Source organism: Dendrobates tinctorius, unplaced genomic scaffold, assembly GCF_039654945.1.
Source record: "Dendrobates tinctorius isolate UK_male_01 unplaced genomic scaffold, ASM3965494v1 ptg000083l, whole genome shotgun sequence".
Classification (NCBI taxonomy): domain Eukaryota; kingdom Metazoa; phylum Chordata; class Amphibia; order Anura; family Dendrobatidae; genus Dendrobates; species Dendrobates tinctorius.
This window is the reverse complement of record NW_027361751.1, coordinates 23,870,204-23,894,042: the sequence shown is the minus strand read 5'-3', so window position 1 is coordinate 23,894,042 and position 23,839 is coordinate 23,870,204. Positions and strand designations below refer to the sequence as shown.

General features: G+C 42.3%; 1 protein-coding gene across 3 annotated transcripts in view; it reads right to left on the bottom strand.

Moving 5' to 3' along the window:
- Window positions 1-23,839, bottom strand: part of SGTB (small glutamine rich tetratricopeptide repeat co-chaperone beta) — a 47,000-nt gene that overhangs the window by 10,944 nt on the left and 12,217 nt on the right. For all 3 annotated transcript variants that reach the window (XM_073584228.1, XM_073584230.1, XM_073584229.1), the window contains exons 3-6: window positions 20,447-20,550; window positions 12,426-12,504; window positions 6,346-6,445; window positions 973-1,077 (exon numbers count right to left, since the gene is read on the bottom strand). In XM_073584228.1, coding sequence (XP_073440329.1) covers window positions 973-1,077; window positions 6,346-6,445; window positions 12,426-12,504; window positions 20,447-20,550 — 388 coding nt within the window. The remainder of the gene's footprint in view (window positions 1-972; window positions 1,078-6,345; window positions 6,446-12,425; window positions 12,505-20,446; window positions 20,551-23,839) is intronic.

Here is a 23,839-nt window from a genome sequence, read left to right as displayed (position 1 = left end):
CATTTAGCGATTATGTTAGACTTTTTTTTATTGATAGACTGGGTGATTCTGAACGCGGCGATACCGAATATGCGTATGTTTGATTTTTTTGTTATTGTTTTATTTTGAATGGCGGCACTCACAGCATGCCGGCAGTAACAACCATAGAGGTCTCCAAGAGACCTCTGGTTGTCATGCCAACCCACCGGAGAGCCGCGATCACATGACAGAGTTTGGCGGATTTCCGACCCTATTGCTGGAAGCTCATGTTAAATGCCGCTGTCAGCACTTGACAGCGGCATTTAACGGGTTAATAGCCGCGGGTGGATTGTGATTCCACCTCCGGCTATTCCGGGCACATGTCAGCTGTTCAAAACAGCTGATATGTGCTGGGAAAAATGTGTGCTCATCGCCGGAGCCCAAAACAAAGGGAGGAAGTCTGACAGCGTAAATGTATGCCCGATGTCGGAAAGGGGTTAACATGGATTTTGCAAACTTTTTGTATACTGATTGGCTGAAGCAGTGACATGCCCATATGACATGATAGACGCAGCAAAAAGGGTAGAACAAGACAGCATATACCCGGTAGTAAGTAAATAGTAATAGTACATATAAATAACAGAGTACATAATTAACACTATTTTGATCAAAAAAGTATAAACACCAGTCGGGATGGTCCTATCCTATATCTAGTATTAAAACCTTACTTTGTGCCAGCCAATCACAATGTAGATAAGGGCAGAGCAGCACAGGGACCCTACTGTTCAGCCACCTGGCCATGAGAAGCTATGTAGGAGAAATGCCTAGCTCAAAAAAAGTGGGCAGCCACGTCTTTGTTTGTACAGAGTACAAGAAACTACAGCAAAACTAAAAGAAATGAGCCGGAGCGATGGAATATGAATTGCCCAATGAAATGACTACATAGACTGTTTATAAAAATCATTGAAAAAGATATAGGTCAAAGCACCCGGCTGTGTATAAATGATTTCTTACCCCATTCTCCCATAGGCTTTGCTGTATTTAGTATCAATACATATCGCTTTCTCACAGTCCGATATTGCATCGCTGTGACGGCCCAACTGACTGTGTGCAGCAGCCCTGAAGATGGATAAATAGGTTAATGTGACAAATAGATGACCTCAGAACAATGATGACAAGTCTTGTTAGGCTCTGGGCTATATGGAGACTTAGCTGTAACAGACATAGTGCTGCAACAGATCGCAGTATGGTAATTCTACTCTGCAAAAAAGGAAATAAACATGGTCAATTTAATACCCTCAATTTATTGTGAGCAGGACATGCAGACAGCAAGAAGTCCATATGGTTTGGATTTCTTTTGACGTTTGCAGCAATGATACTTTCCTCATATTGCAAGGTAGCATTGCCATTTGCCACCTTTGGCTGCACATCTTCCTCTGTAGCCAGTGTTACTGATGTGCCCCAGTTTTATGGTAATTATTCTTATTAGGGGTGTTTTCATTAAGCAGACACATCATCAGTGCACTCGCTGAATTGTGCGCTTCTACATATGAGTGTGCATATGAATAAAGAGGACACATGCAAATATCACATAACTGCTTCCCTTTGATGTGCAGGGCGAGGTTGGTTTCACTTTTCTGTCATTTACGGTCTGAGTACAAACCATGATGTCCAGGCTGGACACAGGTCTCCTGATCTGAACTTAGCAACCAGATATATCCCTATGAACCTCCTGAGGAGACCCATGGCCAATCAAGATATCGCTGTCCATACTTGGCCTGTAAATGTTGGACTTGTGAAACCGGCAGGGTCGGACTGGCCCAGCGGGATACAAATGCATCTCCAGGTAGGCCCCAAGTACTTGGCAGGCCCCCGAGCAGGATGTAGAGGGGGCCAATGGTTTCAACTGAATGTGCATCTGAGGACACACATTCTACTGAAATGTATTGCCCCACCGCAATAGGTAACGAGGCTGGCAGGCGGCACACGACAGTGACGGCACACGACAGTGACGTCACAGACGGCGCATGACATTGACGTTGTTGGCATATGACATCACTGTCGACATTCCTCCTACCTGCCTGATCTCCCATGAGCGCGCCAGATTTGTAAAAAAAAAACGCCGCGCAGAGTGGGAGATCAGGCAGGTCAGAGGAATTTTTTTATTCTTCTGTGTATGCGGCATGATGTTGGGGCAAACCAGGCCAAGAGACATACGGGGGGGGGGGTAGCCAGGTCATGGGACATAAGGGGGGGCCAACTAGGTCAAGGGACGTAAGGGGTAGCCATCCATACCAAGGGACATATAGATGGACAGTCGGGCCAAGTGACATATGGCGTCAGCCAGGCCATGGGACATATGGATGGTCAGCCAGGCCAAGGGACATAACGGGGGACCAGCCAGGTCAAGGGACATAATGCGGGACCAGCCAGGCCAAGTGACATATGGAGGGCCAGCCAGGTCAAGGGACATAAGGGGGGCAACAAGGCCAAGTGAAATAAGGGGGTGTAAGCCAGGCCAAGGGACATAAAGGGGGCCAGCCAGGCAAAGGGACATAAGGGCCCGAGATGGGGCACATTATTAAATAAAGGGGCCAGGCTGAGGGACTTACTTACTGTATAGGGGTCAGAATGAGGAACATAAGTTATTAGTTTATGGTTGCAAGTTGGGGACCTAATTACTGTAGGGGGCATTTAGGGGACATTATTACTGCTGTAATATAATTTATTTTTATAGGAGACTGTTTTCAATGGGGGGAACCAAAGGGAGGTCCTCTTACTGTGTAGGGGGGCATTATGTGGCTTTTTTTTCTTCATCTGGCGTAGTGTAGATGTTGGTGAAAAAGTGGGGAATGTGCTATAGAAGAGATCAGCTATAAATTACTGTGTTATTCTCTGCAGAGACAAGTCTCATCAGGAAGAAGTAATAGCAGAATCTGCCAAATGAAGAAGAAAAACTGAAACATGAAGTACTTGGTGAGTCACTCTATAACATGTACACTCACACCTTACACTATATACAGAGCTCTTGTGTAGAATGTTACTGGTGATCCCTGTATTACCTATACACTATATACAGTGCTCCTGTGATCAAAGTATTAACTGTACACCATATATAGATCTCCTGTGTATAATGCCACAGGTGATCACTATATTACCTGTCCATTTTATGCTATATCCAGAGCTCCTGTGTATAATGTCACTGGTGATCGCTGTATTACCTGTACACTGACACTATATACAGAGCTCCTGTGTATAATGTTACAGGTGAGGATCACTGTATTACCTGTACACTGACTGTATATAGAGGTCCTGTGCATAATGTTACAGGTGATCGCTGTATTACCTGTACACTGACACTATATACAGAGCTCCTGTGTTTATAATGTCACTGGTGATCACTGTATTACCTGTACACTGACACTGTATACAGAGGTCCTGTGAATAATGTTACATGTGATCGCTGCATTACCTGTACACTATATACAGAGCTCCTGTGTATAATGTCACTGGAGGTAATAACAGAGTTGGTAGAATTGTGGTTTTTAGTCATAATCAGTATTGTAGTATTTGGTCACTATGTGGTGGTAATTTGTGACCTTATCACTGTGTGGGGGTATTTCTCCCTTGTATGTAGTATTATTCAGTTACTAAGTGGTCTGGTCATGGTGTGGCAGTATTTATTCCTTGCATGTGCTATTATTATAACTTGTTTTAGCCAAAGAAGCCCTTTAATGTAAACTACTGTAGTTGTACATCTCAGTTATTGTGGCACACAGTAGATGTGCAGGAGCTGCCTGTGGTTTACAGTTGATGCTCCACTATAACGGTGATAATGGTTTACAGATTTTTGCATATAGCTGTAAGGTGGGCCCCTTGAATCAATCCCCCCTGTGGGCCCCAGATACTCCAGTACAACCCTGGAAACCAGCCTAAAGGGGAAGAAGGTGGACCCAGGGAACTATAGGCCGGTGAGTTTGACTTCTATACCAGGAAAGATCTTTGAACAAATTATTAAACAACATGTATGTCAGTACCTGGATAAGAATGAAGTGATTAAACAGAGTCAGCATAGGTTTGTAACTAATAAGTCATGTCAGACTACCTTAATTTCCTTCTATGACGGAATCACTGATTGGGTGGATCAAGGAAATGCTGTAGATATAGTATATCTTGACTTCAGCAAAGCATTTGACAAAGTATCTCATACAATCCTTATTGAAAAAATGACTAACTATGGAATGGACAAGGCAACTGTTAGGTGGATTCATAACTGGCTTAGTGATCGGACCCAAAGAGTGGTCGTAAATGGCTGCACATCCAGTTGGAAGAATGTCTCAAGTGGGATACCACAGGGATCTGTCCTGGGCCCTGTATTGTTCAACATCTTTATCAACGATTTAGATGAAGGAATTGCGGGTAAACTGATTAAATTTGCTGATGACACAAAGCTAGGAGGGATAGCTAATACTAGAGAAGAGAGGGAGAGGATTCAAAAAGATATAAATAAACTGGAGCAGTGGGCAGCAACTAACAGAATGGTTTTTAACAGGGAAAAATGCAAAGTACTACATCTTGGCAATAAAAATGAAAAAAGCATATACAGAATGGGAGGAATAGGGCTAAGCAACAGCACATGTGAAAAAGACTTGGGTATACTAATAGATCACAGACTGAATATGAGTCAACAGTGTGATGCAGCTGCAAAAAAGGCAAATGCAATTCTAGGATGTATAAACAGAAGCATACAGTCTAGATCACGTGAAGTCATTATTGCCCTCTACTCCTCTTTGGTCAGACCTCATCTGGAATACTGTGTCCAGTTTTGGGCGCCACATTTTAAAAAAGACATCAACAAACTGGAGCAAGTTCAGAAAAGAGCGACCAGAATGATGACCGGTCTGCAAACCCTGTCTTATGAGGAAAGGTTGCAGGATTTGGGAATGTTTAGCTTGCAGAAGAGAAGACTGAGAGGAGACTTAATAGCTGTCTACAAATATCTCAAAGGCTGTCACATTGTAGATGGATCAACTTTATTCTCATTTCCACAAGGAAAGACTAGAAGCAATGGGATGAAACTGAATGGGAGGAGACACAGATTAGATATTAGAAAAAACTTTTTGACAGTTAGAGTGATCAATGAGTGGAACAGGCTGCCACGAGAGGTGGTCAGTTCTCCTTCAATAGAAGTCTTCAAACAGAGGCTGGACAGACATCTGTCTGATGCTTTAACGCATCCTGCTTTTGAGCAGGGGGTTGGACCAGATGGCCCAGGATCTCCCTTCCAAATCTACGATTCTATGAATCTATGATTAATAAATGAAAGCAAATAAGTACAGAAATCTGCAGAATTAAAATAAAAAGTTGTTCAGTAATGGGTCTAAATTTTGCTCTAAGTTCTACAACAATTATTGCTAAGCATGTAATATATGTGTTTAAACCTTCTGCTGTTTTGACAGGATTTATAATGCATAACAACTGGAATATTGTATTGAGTCATTAACCCCTATTACACTAAATCAGGTGTCCCCAGCCAGTGGCTTGTGAGTCCCTGATGTGTGGCTTGCGGCTGTCTGCTCAGATGACTATCATTCTTAACTGAAGCAGCACAAACAGGGGGCATTATTACTTGTTATGGGAGCACTCAGGGGTCATTATTACTTGTTTTGTTATGGGAGCACTCAGGGGTCATTATTACTTGTTATGGGAGCACTCACTTGTTTTGTTATGGGAGCACTCAGGGGTCATTATTACTTGTTATGGGAGCACTCAGGGGTCATTATTACTTGTTATGGGAGCACTCAGGGGCATTTATAATATTTGTAATGAGCACTAATACAATATAAGTTGATTGGCACTCTGGGCATTAATACTTGCTAAGTGCGGGTATATGGGGCCTTATTACTTTAAAGGGGCACTGAAGGGGCATTATATCTTTATAAGTGGCAGTCAGTTCATTACACCTTTATAAGGGGGTCGATAGTTGCTTTATTAGGGGGTATTTGGGGCCTTATTACTTTATAATTGGGTACATACAGTATTACTACATTATAAGAGGACACTGAAGTCAAAAGTACTTTATAAGCTATATCCATATTATGGGACTTGGGTCATTATTACATTATAAAGGGTCATTATTTATTAAACAGCATTTGCAGCATTAGTGCTTAATAAGGGGGGCACCTGGGGAATTATAAACTTAAAAGGGCACACAGTGGGCTTCCAAAATTTGTTTGCATGGAATATGGCTAACAACCATATTTCGGAGCTACATGTGGCTCTCAATGTAAGAAAGGTTGGGGACCTCTGCACTAAACCAAGTTCGGTGGAGGTCCCTAAGCAAACCTTCCTATGGGTCCCAGCTACAGTAATGTAAGAGATTACTACCTGTTGCAGTAATACACGGCATTGTTCGGATCTAATTCTACAGCTTGTGAGTAACAATCCAATGCAGCCTCGTAGTTCTGTTCCTTCATATAATTATTTCCTGAAATTAAAAAGATTCACATTTTTAATAAAATTGCAAAAATATATATTTCATTTAATTGACGCTACTCAACAAAAAGGGCAACAAAATGACATAAACAGTCAAGAATTGTGCGGAATCCAAATACACTACAGTTGTGGCCAAAAGTATTGACACCACTGCAATTCTGTCAGATAATGCTCAGTTTCTTCCTGAAAATGATTGCAAACACAAATTCTTTGGTATTATTATCTTCATTTAATTTGTCTTAAATGAAAAAAACACAAAAAGAATTGTCCTAAAGCTAAATTGGATATAATTCCACACCAAACATAAAAAAGAGGGTGGACAAAAGTATTGGCACTGTTCGAAAAATCATTTGATGCTTCTCTAATTTGTGTAATTAACAGCACCTGTAACTTACCTGTGGCACCTAACAGGTGTTGGCAGTAACTAAATCACACTTGCAGCCAGTTGACATGGATTAAAGTTGACTCAACCTCTGTCCTGTGTCCTTGTGTGTACCACATTGAGCATGGAGAAAAGAAAGAAGACCAAAGAACTGTCTGAGGACTTGAGAAACCAAATTGTGAGGAAGCATGAGCAATCTCAAGGCTACAAGTCCATCTTCAAAGACCTGAATGATCCTGTGTCTACCGTGCGCAGTGTCATCAAGAAGTTTAAAGCCCATGGCACTGTGGCTAACCTCCCTAGATGTGGACGGAAAAGAAAAATTGACAACAGATTTCAACGCAAGATTGTTCGGATGTTGGATAAAGAACCTCGACTAACATTCAAACAAGTTCAAGCTGCCCTGCAGTCCGAGGGTACAACAGTGTTAACCCGTACTATCCGTCGGCATCTGAATGAAAAGGGACTGTATGGTAGGAGACCCAGGAAGACCCCACTTCTTACCCCGATACATAAAAAAGCCAGGCTAGAGTTTGCCAAAACTTACCTGAAAAAAACTAAAACGTTTTGGAAGAATGTTCTCTGGTCAGATGAGACAAAAGTAGAGGTTTTGGGCAAAGGCATCAACATAGAGTTTACAGGAGAAAAAAAGAGGCATTCAAATTAAAAAACACGGTCCCTACAGTCGAATATGGTGGAGGTTCCCTGATGTCTTGGGATTGCTTTGCTGCCTCTGGCACTGGACTGCTTGACCGTGTGCATGGCATTATGAAGTCTGAAGAATACCAACAAATTTAGCAGCATAATGTAGGGCCCAGTGTGAGAAAGCTGGGTCTCTCTCAGAGGTCATGGGTCTTCCAGCAGGACAATGACCCAAAACACACTTAAAAAAGCACTAAAAAATGGTTTGAGAGATAGCATTGGAGACTTCTAAGGTGGCCAGCAATGAGTCCAGACCTGAGTCCCATAGAACACCTGTGGAGAGATCTAAAAATGGCAGTTTGGAGAAGGCACTCTTCTAATATCAGGGACCTGGAGCAGTTTGCCAAAGAAGAATGGTCTAAAATTCCAGCAGAGCATTGTAAGAAACTCATCGATGGTTACCGGAAGCGGTTGGTCGCAGTTATTTTGGCTAAAGGTTGTGCAACCAAGTATTAGGCTGAGGGTGCCAATACTTTTGTCTGGCCCATTTTTGGAGTTTTGTGTGAAATGATCAATGTTATACTTTTTGCTTCATTCTCTTTTGTGTTTTTTAATTTAAGACAAATTAAATGAAGATAATAATACCAAAGAATTTGTGTTTGCAATCATTTTCAGGAAGAAACTGAGTATTATCTGACAGAATTGCAGGGGTGTCAATACTTTTGGCCACAACTGTACTTCTGTTGTTGTTGCTGTTATTGTTTATTGTTATATTGAACTGATTGTTTCCTTTTCTCAAAATGTATAGTTCATATACGCATCTGTTAATGTCAATGTTTATATAACAATGTTCATGAGACATCAGTTCTCCTTTGTTCCCCCCTTCTTCACCTACTCATCAGTAATACTTCACTGTTACCTTTTCTCTCTTTTGTTAAAAAAATTTAAATAAATTCTATTGGCAAAAACAAGTAAACAAAAGGTGGCACAAAAAGAGGCACATGGACCATTAGGATAACGTTGACTTATTTTTATTTTTCTCGTCATCCTTTCTCAAAAGTTTCTACTTTGTGGGCTTAGCAGAAAATAATGCGTTTCACACTTACAATATTTGAGCTCCATGGTAATACCTAGTCATTACCCAAGAGTCTCAGTAGAATTGCAGAAAATGTTAGCATTCTCATGGCAAAAGAAAAACCCATGCAAGAAGTGAATGTTTTTTGCCACTCATGGACAATGTGGTGTTGCTATCGAGTCATACCACACACATGTGCAATATGTGCAATTACACAGTGTCACGGAAAGGGTTGCAAGTGAAACTCACCGATGCAATCTCCCGGGAAGACAGGAACGCGGGGCGAACGGGACTGAAGAGAGATTGCTACAGGCCACATAGGACCTGAAGCACCTGATTGCTGGGGAGGTGGCCTAAGCTCCAGAGAGCTAGGAGCTGAAGGAAAACTGCTAGAAAGGTAACTACAGGACAGACCTACCAAGGGGCACAGACAGGGACCTAAACCAGATCAGGCCGGGTTCAGAGGACGGGATAGCACAACAGTACCAAGGGATTAGGCAGAACGGATAGTCGGGGCCAGGCAGAGGTCAATACCAAACTGACAGAGAAGGTACAGAAACAGAATCCAACATGCAGTATCCAGAGATCATAACTGTCAAGATCGATGCTGGATCATGACAGATAAAAGCACATGTAACCTTTTTTTGTTCCTTAAGCTTGTGCTTAAATTTTGGTTTTGCCCCCGGTGGCCATTAGGATTATTACACAGTGGTGTCTTTTGTTCTAGTTTGCCCCTGGTGGTGAGCATCATTGCACTCTGGTTTCTTTAGTTTAGTGCATGATTATAAAGCAGGTGATTGCTCTGGCTCTGCTATAAAAGAGTGTCAGGTGTTGCAATCACTGTTGGTGATAGTGTTCATTTCAACCATCTTTGGTGGAGGAAGGATCTAGAGAGAGGTCCAGGCAGCTCAGTCAGAGCCCTGGTGTGGAAGGAGTCAGAGGGGATTTCCTTGCAGCTCTGACAGAGCTTGGTGGCAGCTATTCAGGAGGAAAGCTGCATTCTTGTGGTGGACTCTGTTGCTGGGAGCAAGAGCAACAGAGCAAAGCTAAGTGGTGTTTCTCTGTTTGTATTTTTCCCTGGTGTGTATTAGTACAGCGGTGGGGCCAGTGCCTGCATCACCCAGCTCCCTAGCAAGGGATAGGTGTAGGGTGTACTAGGGTGACAGGTATCCTGAGCGGCGCCCGCTGCGGAACCGGCCTAGGGAACGTTAGAAGTGTGAGGGACAGGAGGTCTCCACGTCCCAGTTCCCTATCGCAGGTCCCACCGTTGTAACTGTTTCCCCTTCCTCCGTGTCTTGTTGTTTTAGTTACCGGCTTGCTGGCCGTGTCACAGGACAGTTTCACGTGCCATGTCTTGTTGTTTCAGTTACCGGCCTGCTGGCCGCGTCACACAGGACGGGTCCACGTGACAATACCGAGTCAAAAACCAAGGTATTAGGCAAACGAGCACACGGCACAAAACACACTCAGGGGTCGACACAATCAGCCAAGGGCGAAAGTATCACTGACAAGGGAAATTCTCAAAAGGATGCTATAAGAAGTCCACCCAGGGTCAGAGTGAGACTACAGGAATTAACCCTAGAATAACCGAGCCAGACAAACCATGACACATAGAAGCCCATTGTAACCGTTATGGTTCAATATTTTTTAATAAAAGACAGTAAAAACAGTAAAAATATAGAAAACATGACATACATAAAAAGTCCATTGGATTTTTTCCATGCAGTTAAAAAATAAGGAAAGTAGAAGAAAGAAAGTGAAATGAAGCTTTGTGATATATTCCAATGTCATGGAATGACATGATATGCTGACTTCATGAAGGATCATCGTAGTCCTTTCTTCAGTGAAGAGAGCCTGGGAGAACTGATAAGAGAGCCATTGCCAGTGACAAGACACAGAGCTTCCAAGCACACCCTATTATAAACATAATTATTGAATGACCAAAATTTGGACATTTTTTCCAACTCCATCAGATACTTGTATACTTGGCCCTTGATTTACTGTATCTCAAACAGAGGGCAGAGGACTCATGATTAAAGGATGAAAAGAATTTTGTGATTTGTCTTCTGTAATTTACAGGAGATGGAAGATTGGTGGCAAAAACCTTTTAGTCCATTGGTCCCTGGAGAACTGACTTCTGACTCAGCTTCTCAAGTGGATATCAATGGAATAGTGTTCTAAATCTCTTCCTACTTCAGGAGGAGTCCTTTTGAAAAGCCAAATCTCAAGGAAAAGTCAAACACATAAAGAGGTCAAGGGTCTCAGTTTGCTAGAATGAATTAAAATGCCCAAATTGTATACCATCTAAAAAAAGACCTAATATTTGTGTGTGAGCTTCAAACCCCCAGAGAAGACATGGTTATTAAATACAGATCTGGTTGAGTTGGGGATGGAGGCCTAATGAAACCATATTTCTTGCAACCCATGTAATTAATTTTACTTATTTTTTTATTCACTTATATGTATAGGTGGGGAAGATGGCATGACACTCCTCTGAAGACCCCTGTTTTAAAAGAATGCAAAATGTATGTTATTGCATATTCTATCCTGCTGGAGGCTGCATTTTCTATTAGTCAGGGGTGACAGGGTTAACTGTATGGCCAGCCCATGGTTGGGGAAGAGTAATAGGGACTTGTATGTTAATTCCTGGTTTTGTAGTCAATTGGTAGTGACCTAGAGAAGATATCGGACTCTCAGAGCTGTATCTGGGTGTGTGTTGAAGATAGCCAGTATTGCAAAGAAGTAGCAAGCCTTACAACAGACAAGCAACAGGGACAGTAGAATCACTTCTCAGCAAGGCAAGTTGGGGAACTAATAGAGTCTCAGAATGCAGATGAAGTCTTAGTCAGACCTGGAAATCTAGATTTCCTATTACTATGTCTTTGGAGTGTGGGAGGAAACCAGAGAACCAGGATGAAACCTAAGGAAACATGGGGAGAACATACAAACTCCTTGCAGATGTTGTCCTTGGTGGGATTTGAACCCAGGACCCCAGCGCTGCAAGGCTAGGGTCTCTTTATGTTGTAAGGTCCCTTTCCGTTACTGTGAGAGCAGGATTTATATTTGATCTATCCTGACTTTATTTTAGTTTCTTTCTACATGATTTTCTTTCCTTCCAAGATGGAGTCCATGATCAGATAAGGGGTCTCTGGAATGTCTTTGTGTACTGGACTTAGAAAAAAAAATAGGAAAGCGAGAGAAACAAAACTTAGAGGTTAGTATGACCCCTAGACCACAAGCTGGGTGTTAACAGAGTTAACTTCGCCAATTAGAAGCATGCATGTTAATGCCAGCACAAATTTAGAGATAAGATGAGCCAATTATAATGTTACAATGCATGAATACTAATAACCTATATAAAGACTGACCGGATGATGTAATAGAGATCTGCTTTGAATCTTAATGTATTAGAGTGGCTCTTCCGTGCACGTATTTGAAATTTACAATTTAATTCGGAACAGGCACAACGTCTCAACATCCCACATTATTTGGCAACGACAGGGACCAACCATTGTCTGATGAAACCAGTTCAATATATAATATAGTCATTCAGTAGAGTGGAATAATGTCCAGTAGCCCCATGACTCCTTGGGACTTGGCTTAAATCAAATGTCTATAGATTAATGTAAGCTTTGAAATAAAATGGGATTTCAGCTTTTTGGTAAAATGGTCTTGGAAGATGAATGATAGCACTGGTATTAAGTATAAAATACACGTGAGAACATTAATTTTCATGGAATGGATTATTCTATTGTCACCTTTAAATCAGTTTTCTGCTATTCAGTATTATATAACATTTACATGAAAATGTCGGGAAGTGGACGCTTTTGTTAAATCTCACCAGGTCATCTTCACTCAATGCAAGATACTTACCTTCATCTTTCAACTGTTCAGCTTTTTCTATGGCAGGTGGTGCTGACAAAGGGGATTCTGCTGGTGTGCTATGCCCTTTCTGTTGGGAAAAGAATAATATACATATTATTTCTAGACTCAGCAAATATAACTTACAGATAAGTGCATTCTGTGAAGCAAGATGATGTATCCTAATGTAGTGCAGTGAGTGAAGTAATGGTGCAAAGATATTCAGATGATTCTGATGGCTAGTAAATATTTAGTTCTCAGCAGGCTTCAGGCACAAATTAATCCTGTGGGTGATTTAGGGTTTCAAGATGTACTTTGGTAATGCATCTAGCGGGGAATAACCTCCATAACATGGTGCTGGACTGTGGCACCGTCCGGAAGCAGAAAAAGCGCCTGAGGCATGGAGTTCTACAATGCTATTGTGACAGATACAAGTTGAACTGTTGATTTAAAATAATTTTAGCAACTATGGGGGTTACAATGGTCATAGCAAACAGGGAGTGGATAGGTCAGCCCCAGAGGATACTGGGAAAGTTGTTATTGTATCTAGGACATCCAAGAGGAAGGTGTGTGCTTGAGAATCAACTGTTAAATCTCCAAGAAGAACACCAAAGGCTGCTAGTATTTCGGCATTCTGAGCTAACAGCCTTTGGTGTTCTTCTTGGAGATTTCCTGTTTCTACTTGTCACTGTGACTATATGTGAATAAGACTCAGGAGGAGCTGAAATGTTATATATTGTAAAGAGTCAAATTTATTCCTGTAAAAGTTGTGTTTAATTTGGATGAAATATTCTTTGAACATCTGAAAATAAAAGTGTAAAGAGTATTAACCAATCAGTATTAAACCGTCTTAAAAGCACCTGATGGATAAAAAAAACGAGTGTTGACCTTCTAGTTAAATATAAGCTGTACAGACCAGTTCTTCCTGGGAAGTGATTGCGGTAATCATAGAAACAGTGAGGACAGCCAGGAGCATCTGTATTACAGGTACTCTAAGATAGTAGTGCGAGAGCTACAGAATCGGACTCATCCCTTTCCCCCACATCACTGCATGAGCAAGGTACAGTTCTGCTTAGGTTAAGACAACACTGTGTGTGTAGAGAAGTTATCTGTAGAGAGACTTTCATATATGTTGATGAAGCATTGCATGAAGAGAACTGATTTTGTGTGATGAAAAGAAACATTAGTAAGACCCCTATGATCAACTTCAGCTCAAAACTGTGCCATATCTGTGTGAATGTAAACCGTTACCTCCTCTCTACTGTGAAGAATTATAGGGCTAAGCAACAGCACATGTGAAAAAGACTTGGGTATACTAATAGATCACAGACTGAATATGAGTCAACAGTGTGATGCAGCAGCAAAAAAAGGCAAATGCAATTCTAGGATGTATTAACAGAAGCATACAGTCTAGATCACGTGAAGTCATTATTTCCCTCTACTCCTCTTTGGTCAGACCTCATCTGGAATATTGTGTCCAGTTTTGGGCACCACATTTTAAAAAAGACATCAACAAACTGGAGCAAGTTCAGAAAAGAGCGACCAGAATGGTGACTGGTCTGCAAACCCTGTCTTATGAGGAAAGGTTGCAGGATTTGGGAATGTTTAGTTTGCAAAAGAGAAGACTGAGAGGAGACTTAATAGCTGTCTACAAATATCTAAAGGGCTGTCACATTGTAGAAGGATCAACTTTATTCTCATTTGCACAAGGAAAGACTAGAAGCAATGGTATGAAACTGAATGGGAGGAGACACAGATTAGATATTAGAAAAAACTTTTTGACAGTTAGAGTGATCAATGAGTGGAACAAGCTGCCACGATAAGTGGTGAGTTCTCCTTCAATGGAAGTCTTCAGTGGCTGGACAGACATCTGACTGGGATGATTTAGCGAATCCTGCTTTGAGCAGGGGGTTGGACCAGATGGCCCAGGAGGTCCCTTCCAACTCTATGATTCTATGATTCTAATTATCTCCCTAAGTAAGATTTCCCCAGGATTCCAAAAAGAACTCATGTTTCCGTTGTACCGCCTTCATGTACTGGCAAGCATGCAACTCTATCATCTAGACCAGACCTGGGAAAAGTGCAGCCCGCAGGCCACATCCGGCCCTCTGGCTTTCTCAGTCCGGCCCGCAGACCGAGACAGCCGTGGGGCTGGAAACCTGAGGTCTGTCAGCCACACCGTGCCCGCTCGCTCGCTGTTTCCCTAGGAGCAGAATGCATTGGTGGAGGAGGGGCCTCCGGCCACTTCCTCCACCAATCAGCTGCTACATAGATGTCAATCAAGCCAAGAGGGAAAGGTTTGGAGCACTGTCTGTGACTCTTCCTGTTCTGGACTCCACCCACATGACTATTCTATAGTAATTTGCATATAATTCAAAGCTTCAGTGATTTCTGAAAATTGCCTATACTAGATTAGGCATCCATGGGCATGTGTAGAGAAATTAGTAGCTTACATAATAAGGCATGGGGAGGTTTATCAGCAAAATAAGAACTGGCAGGGGTTACCTTTAAACAGTTGACTTCAGTAGGGTAAAAAAAAACAACAATTTGCTGTTTTCATTTAACACTTTTTCCATAAAGCGCCAAGCCTTGTAATTCAATGTACCAATCATGGCAGTACTAATGATACTGATGTTACGATCCAAGACGAAAATACTTAAAACTTGGGGGGTAGAGGAAATAAGGGGGCACATATTAGTCCAGTTTTTTATATATTTCCCATCAAACAATTACATAGGTTTTCATAAAAAATAGAAGGCCTCATAACAAATATCAAAATGGGGTCCTTATACGGCTACTCACACTAGGTGATCCAACCAACATAACATGGATTATGAGCTTGTTCAAACGATATTTCACATATCCTATCCTTCATTCCTGTTGGCTAAAACAAAAACCCTCCTGTGAAGAATATTGGAGATATAACTTCATGCCAATCATTTGTATCCTATTTGGCCTGGGATTATAAAACCCATTTTCCTTTGTTTAGCAGGGACTCAGAAGGAAGTTAAATATTCTCAAATCCTCAAGGAGAAAGCTGGAACCTAGCTCAGCAGGGGGTCAAGCCTCCAAAGGCTGTGAGTGAGAGATTTCACACCTGGAGCCAGGTCAGAGCAGGACAAAGGCTTGCTTGCAATATAGAGTCATGCTGAAGCTGCCAAAGAACATTCTAGAAACATAATTACATAAAGAGTTATGGAGATACTATACATCCTAGCTGTACATCATGTATATTTCTGAGATCTCCACAACATGGCGAACGCCTTCCAGGGTCTGGATCCTTTCTAACACCACAGGGAGGTGAGATACATAGAATGGCTAGTAGGAACCAGATAAATATGTGTTTAGTCTCGATACGTAGCAGAGACTTGGCCGGATCCAATGACACCTAATCTGCCTCGCTTGGAATGTCTGTTAAAGAGTTATGACCCATCTTAGGTTTAGGTTCAGCCCAGAAGGAAGGAGGGGAGTGACCAATGGGGATAAAGCCTAGTGTAAGACCATGTGGTCTCTCTCCTGGTTATGCTTGTGGTTCACTTCGACAGTGGGGCCGTGTCGAGTAACGTTCTGTGAAGGACCTAGGAGCCAGCTGGCAGCCCATGCCCCCTGTGGCCCAACACACACACACGATCATTCAAAACGGTAATTTACATGATCCATCTGCTTATATCTTTTGCCCTACCATTATTGTATTTGCATATCTAACCATTATATATGTGTAACCATTGTGTATACAGTGTATTGTCTAGTGTGCCCTTCTGATGGTTAAATATATATAGCTCTTTTATCTAGATCCATATGTCTGTTTCTTGGCTTTAATTTCCATGCTTCTGAGGCTGGTTTCTGGTCCAAAAAAATCTTGTTAATGGACCAGTGATCCATTAGTGATCCGTCTGATGTAATAGTGACGTCGGGCGACTGATGAGGTGCGGGTTCATCACACCACCCATGAGGAAAAGGGATGTCAAACTTTCCTGACTGCAGTTATGCTGTGAACTTCAATGAAGTAATGATTTAAAAGTGAGGCTTAGTCAACCCATGGCAGGCTATTATCTTCATGATTATGTGAGCAAAGAGTGACTATCATATTATGGTTAGCACAGTGTCTCAGTGGTTTGCACTGTTTACCACCAAGGACAACATCTCCAAGGAGTTTGTATGTTCTCCCTGTGTTTTTGTGCGTTTCTTCTGAGTACTCTGGTTTTGTCCCACACTCCAAACACATACTGAAAGGGAATTTAGATTGAGCCCCAGTGGAGACAGTGATGATAATATATGTAAAGCACTATGGGATATGATAGGCTATATAAGCAACTCATAATAAATAAATATTAAAACCATAAAAAGCTGTCCGAGTCACAGACAAAATAAAGGTGTATAAACAAATATTTAGCTAAAGATGCATACATTTTGGGGATACTGAACCAAAAATCGTAGAGAACATGTTAGATTGGTTGAAAAAGAAAATCAGAACCTGTTGCATGCTTAGGGAAATGCAGACATGACAAAAAATATTATTACAAACATAGACTACGCAGATTATATCTGATTCGGTGGAGATTTTGATTCGTGTGGTTAACAGTCCAAACGCTCATCATTTCAAACACAGAAATACACTCTGACATCTTAAGGTTTACCTCACGGAGGAGACTGAAACCTCAGGCTTTCTGGACTTGACGAAGATTAACTCACTAGTCAAACATGTTAACCTTTCAAAGTATTTAAACTAAACATAACATACAGATTTCATACAGCACATTATGAAACCTTTTAAGATTAGAAGCTTCAACTCAAGCTAAAAATATAAAGTAGAAATTTTAGTCAATGAGTGACAGTAGTTACGAGACAGAGACTTCCATTTCCTTTTGGCTTGGTGGACCTGGTCCACCATGTATTCCATCGATGAACATTCATTTAAATAGCCAAAATGTAATACTACATTACTCCTGCAAGAGTTGCAAATAGCCCTGGTATAACAAGTCATCACTAGGGGTCTGATCGTGGACTGACTTCATTAGATTCTCTATAAGACAACCCCCTTGCTCAGTTGAGTTCTGCATTACTTAAAGAGATTGTACACTACTTTTTCATTGATGACCTATTCCTAGGATAGGAATTAGTGGACAACATCTTTATGTGTTGTTTCCAAGGGAGAATTAAATGCCTCATGCAGGTACCAAGTAGCAGCACGCAAGGAGCTTGTGGTTTGCCGTTTTGCGCCTCCAGCATGAGTCCTAATAGACAGAAAGGGGAAGATAGTTGTCAACCCTGGTACTTACTTTAATGTTGGGAGGGAGGCACTTTAATTACTATAAGACAAAAGAGCAGCAGCCGCCATAATAAATATCCTGCCAATAAAACCTTTAACATGATAAATAACATCTGCCAGTATACTAGCTGACAAAATAAATATCATCTATCAACATACCACAATAGGTTCAATCTGCCAACAACAACTGCTACCCTGTGATGCCTGCAAGGCAAACTGAACACAAAAGTAATAACTTATCCAAAAAGCAATGCGTAATGTATATAGAACAGAATCATCTGACATTACTTAGATTATTTTTTGACAAATTTATATCTCAAGATTTAAGTACTCAAAAATAAAGAAGATCCACTTTTAATCATAAACATTTACTCTTGATTATTAGATATTCTGGATTATGAGACATTCTATAATAAAAATATAAAGAAATGGTGTAAATAAATTGTAGTCATGTATCAGAGTGTTTGTTCATATGGCTGGTTCTTTTGGAAAGAAATCCTTTGCAAAATGAGAAGAAATAAAATAGGATGTAGTGGCCCTTGGTGGTAACTTTGCAGGGGCAGACATACCATTATGCAGCCGCACAGGGGCTCAAGAGGTACAGGGTACACGAGGTACATAATGCACTTATAGGGTAACCTCCTGTCCTAGGTGGTATTTTTAAGGTATTTTATTTCAATCTGCAAGAGAGTTCATTTACACTTTTCTCCCACAGTCATTGTCTGTAAGGCCTCCTTCGCACTCATCCTAGTGATTCCTGTACAGGAAATAACAGTACTGGTGACATCTGTGATCCGTGTGCCATCCGTATGTACATATGTGACATCCGTATTACATCCATGTGTCTATGAGCTGTCCATTGTCCGGGTTTCGCATCAATATGCCGTCCATGTGACAACTACCAATGCCTGGGAAGAAGCGGTACAGTTCGCGCTGATCCCAGGCGCCGGCTGCTGAAGTCAGCTCTCATCATTGTCTCTTGCTCACGCTGAAAGCACGACCTGGAGACAATGATGGGAGTTGTATTCAGAAGCAGCTGTGTAACTCCTGTGTACCGTAAAGAATTAAATTTAAAAAAAAAACGGCGTGGACTCCCTTGCAATTTTCACAACCAGCAGAGGGAAAGCACACAGATGCGGGCTGATGTTAATAATCTGGGACAAAGAACAATACCCCAAACGTTTGCCAGGCTATTAATAATATCTCACAGCTGTTTGCTTAGCCTTTCCTGGTGAATTTACAGGGGACCCCAGAAAAAAAATTACGTAGAGTCCCCTATAAATTTAAACCAGCAAAGGCTAAACAGATAGATGTATGTTGGTATTAGAAGCCTGGGAAGGGGTCAGATATTGCTCCCTCCTAGGCTACCAAATCAGCTCTCAGCCGCCCAAGAAATGACACATTCATAAGATGTGCCAAGTCCAGTTCTATAATAACAAGCTGATATTATTAACCTGGGAACCTTATGGGGTATTGTCCCTTGACTCAGGTTATTAAAATCAGCCCCCAGCCGTGAGATTTCGCTTTGTTGGTTAAATTGTGCAGGAGCTGTTTTTTTTATTTAATTCTTTATTTAACACAGGAGATACCCAGCTGCTGCTGAATACAACTCCCATCATTGTCTTCTGATCTCAGTGCGAGCAGGAGACAATGATAAGAGTTGCCTTTAGCAGCCGGCCGGCGACAGGGAACAGCGTGAACGGTACTGCTTGCTCTCAGGCGCCGGTATGTGTCATGCTGATGGTACACGGATGTCATCCGTGTGTCATCACTGTGTGGCATGCATTTTGTCCGTGCTTCGCAGAAAAAAACTGACGTGTCTGCAAATTTTTCACGTGGACACACATTATGTGTGAAAACCTGATGTGTGCACCTCCATTGAATACAATGGGTGTGTGTATGTCCATATTTACTGTCCTTAAAAAACGAACGGCGTACGGACACAAAAAACGGAAGTGTGAAGGAGGCCTAAGACACTATACTCAGCTTCTCTTTAAGTATTCCCCGGTATGTTGGTCAAGGTCAGGAATTCAGTTTTCTTTTAGATTGACATTGGAGACTGTGTAAAATTCTTGGTAAATTCAATAACACATCAGATTTAAATGAAGCAGTCTATAATGCAATGCAGGAAAACTCTTTATGAGATTGCAGCTGAAGGATGTGCCTGCCAGCACAGGACTCATCTATTCCAAGTGGAAATCAGTGTATTTCTGACTGCAGCTCCGGATGTGAATGTAGTGCAAGTGAGGATACAAGATAATCAATATGTGGTTTACTTAGCAAAATATGCTAATTCATTCAAGCTCAAAAGAATGGGGCAATACTGCAGCGCAGTGCACAGCTGGTAACAAGTCGCACCCCATGGTACCTTCGTCACGCACCAACATCGAGTTAGAATATATGAGTTAAATTTACAAACACAGTTTGCAGTTTTTGCGAAATTTTTGGACTTTTGACATTTTTACACCAGTCACGGTCAACACTGCCTACTTTTTGAATAGTGTGTGGAACTCAAAAGGGACGGGGAGTGACTAAGCCTGCGACAAATTCATCAGAATGTGCATTTCGTGCCTCAACATTCAAAGGAAATGTCCTCCTGGAGCGTGGGAGGTGAACAACAGTAGAAACATGCGCCAAATTCATTAAAGAGATGCACAGCACACCTCTTAATGATATTGGTGCATCTTACTGCAACGCTCCCTTCATTAGGACTGGGGAACAAAATGAATCGGGGCCTATTGTATACATATCTGTGATAAATTACCTTCAAGTGTGCTTGTGAGAATGCTTCCTCCAAGGTGACAGGTGCTGCAAGCTGAATATCTTCAGAACTGATTTTGAAGACGGTCTCCAAACATTGTATGGCCACTGAGCAAGAAAGATGGGATGTAAGAACAGATGTGCTTTTTTTCAATACTTATTCATTTAAAATGTTCCTTGTTTATATACCAGAATTGTACTGAAGACCCAGTGTATAACATCACGTGCTGGGAATCTATGACATTTCTCCTAGCCTGGATCATATACACAGTGTTGGACTGGATTGCCAAGGGCCCACCAATAACAGTGACTCTTGGGGCCGCTGTTCAGTTGCAAGCAAATATTAGATCTCCTTCATTCACAAATGTTCTCTACAATAATAAACTGGGGATTTTGTCAAATAATTCATAAGATGCTGCTCATCTTTACACAGGGAATCGAGTCTATTGTGTCAACTACTGCTCATACAGTGGGGAAAAAAAGTATTTAGTCAGCCACCAATTGTGCAAGTTCTGCCACTCAAAAAGATGAGAGTGGCCTGTAACTGACATCATAGGTAGACCACAACTATGAGAGTCAAAATGAGAAAACAAATTCAGAAAATCACCTTGTCTGATTTGGCAAGATTTATTTTGCAAATTATGGTAGAAAATAAGTATTTGGTCACCTAAAAACATGCAAGATGTCTGGCTCTCACAGACCTTTAACTTCTTCTTTAAGAGGCTCCTCTGTCCTCCACTCATTACCTGTAATAATTGCACCTGTTTGAACTTGTTATCAGTATAAAAGACACCTGTCCACAACCTCAAACAGTCGCATTCCAAACTCCACTATGGTGAAGACCAAAGAGCTGTCGAAGGACACCAGAAACAAAATTGTAGCCCTGCACCAGGCTGGGAAGACTGAATCTGCAATAGGCAAGCAGCTTGGTGTGATGAAATCAACTGTGGGAGCAATAATAAGAAAATGGAAGACTCCCTTGATCTGGGGCTCCACGCAAGACCTCACCCCGTGGGGTCAAAATGATTACAAGAAAAAGCAAAAATCCCAGACCCACACGGGGGACCTAGTGAATGACCTGCATAGAGCTGGGACCACCGTAACAAAGGCTACCATCAGTTAGGCCAGGTTCATATTGCGTTAACCCAACACGTTCAACGCATAGCGTTGACGGGCTGCGTTAACTGTATAGCATAACGCGATCGCGTTATGCTATACTCGCTATCGCAGATGATTCATTTGTGCTAGTGGTGACGGAGCCTGAGACGCTGCAGCCCGCGTCCGAGGCTCCATCACTGAATGACGGCACATCGCGAGCGCATGCCACTTTACGACATGCGTCGCCATGCGCCTGACAATGGGAGTCAATGGCAGCGTAACGGACTGCATTACACCGCGTTATGCTGCGGTGTAACGCAGTCCATCTAACGGACTGCCATAGCGCAATGTGACCCCGGCCTACACACTACGCCACCAGGGACTTAGATCCTGCAGTGCCTGACGTGTCCCCTGCTTAAGCCAGTACATGTCCGGGCCCGTCTGAAGTTTCCTAGAGAGCATTTGGATTATCCAGAAGAGTATTGGGAGAATATCATATGGTCTGATGAAACCAAAGTAGAACTGTTTGGTAGAAACAAAACTCGTTGTGTTTGCAGGAGACAGAATGCTGAGTTGCATCCAAAGAAAACCATATCTACTGTGAAGCATGGGGGTGGAAACATCATGCTTTGGGGCTGTTTCTCTGCAAAGGGACCAGGATGACTTGACAATGGGGTATTCGAGATTCTTCGTAGCTTCTATACCTTTTATCCGTAATCCCGGCATACCCCCACTCAGTTTCCCAGATCCTTAGCCCTTCTCCCTCTCACCACTATCCTTATCAATAAATAAAGACAAATGCTCAGGTTGTTGGATAATTTGGCCACAGCAGCCATTTATTAACGTAAACAAACATTTTTACAGCAAATCACAACCCAGAGGGGCGGTCCTCGAAGCCCCGAAACCAAAAATCCAAGATGTTAATAATCCCACATGGCCCCAGGTCGAGTCTTACCTCCAGCCGTAAAGCACCAGCTCAGAGGCACCAAAACAAACCGCCTAGCCATGACCATTACCATATCCAAGTCCCCTCTTTCCTTCCTCGGGATACCTAAACTGCTCGTCCACTTGAGCCCACGCTGGAGGGAGTCCAGGACCTCATTCCGATCCCCCCCCCCAGAGCGTCCAGCCTCACCAACTTTGATGACCACCCCCGCGCCTGACTGCCGTGACAGGAACATACAATTAAACAATGCATAATAATTCTTGAATGCACTTAGACATATAATCATAGACCAGATACAAGGGGAAGGGTGGGTGGGAGATTCGTATTGCTACTAAGGGGTACCTAAAATGGTTGTCCTTCTAAGATGGCTTCCCCTATTTATACTAGTAGCCCGTGACCCCATACCTCTGACCATCCCCTGTCTTAACCCCGCCCAGCTCAGCCAGCTCAGTAACTTAACCCCGTACACTACTATAACTTCACCAACAACCCCTGCATCTACTTTTCCCTCTCAACCCTGTCATGTCGGCCCCCTCTTATGGCCACGGCCTAGTACGGCCTCACTGATCCATGCACATGAAAGAATGAAAGGGGCCGTGTATCATGAGATTTTGAGTGCAAACCTCCGTCCATCAGCAAGGGCATTGAAGATGAAACATGGATGGGTCATTCAGCATGATAATGATCCCAAGCACACAGCCAGGGCAACAAAGGAGTGGCTTCGTAAGAAGCATATGAAGGTCCTGGAGTGGCCTAGCCAGTCTCCAGATCTCAACCCCATAGAAGACCTTTGGAGTGATTTGAAAGTCCGTGTTGCCCAGCGACAGGCCCAAAACATAACTGCTCTAGAGGAGATCTGCATGGAGGAATGGGCCAACATACCATCAACAGTGTGTGCCATCCTTGTGAAGACTTACAGAAAACGTTTGACCTCTGTCATTGCCAACAAAGGATATATAACAAAATATTGGGATGAACTTTTGTTAATGACCGAATGCCAAATCAGACAAGGTGATTTTCTGGATTTGTTTTCTCATTTTGACTCTCATAGTTCTATATACAGTAGGGAAAAAAAGTATTTAGTCAGCCACCAATTGTGCAAGTTCTCCCACTTAAAAAGATGAGAGAGGTCTGTAATTGACATCGTCAAAACAACGCATACGGCAGCATCCGCATACTGCAGCACGGCCTGCGTACCCAATGTTAAAGATAGGGTACACAGGCCGCATGAAGAAATAGGCGGAGCTGACTGGAGGAGGCACGGCAGGGGGCAGGGCTTCACGGAGAAGTCCGCAGCCCTCCATCCGCAAATGTGAAACCAGCCTAAATGGATTGGAAGTCCGCAAATGTGAA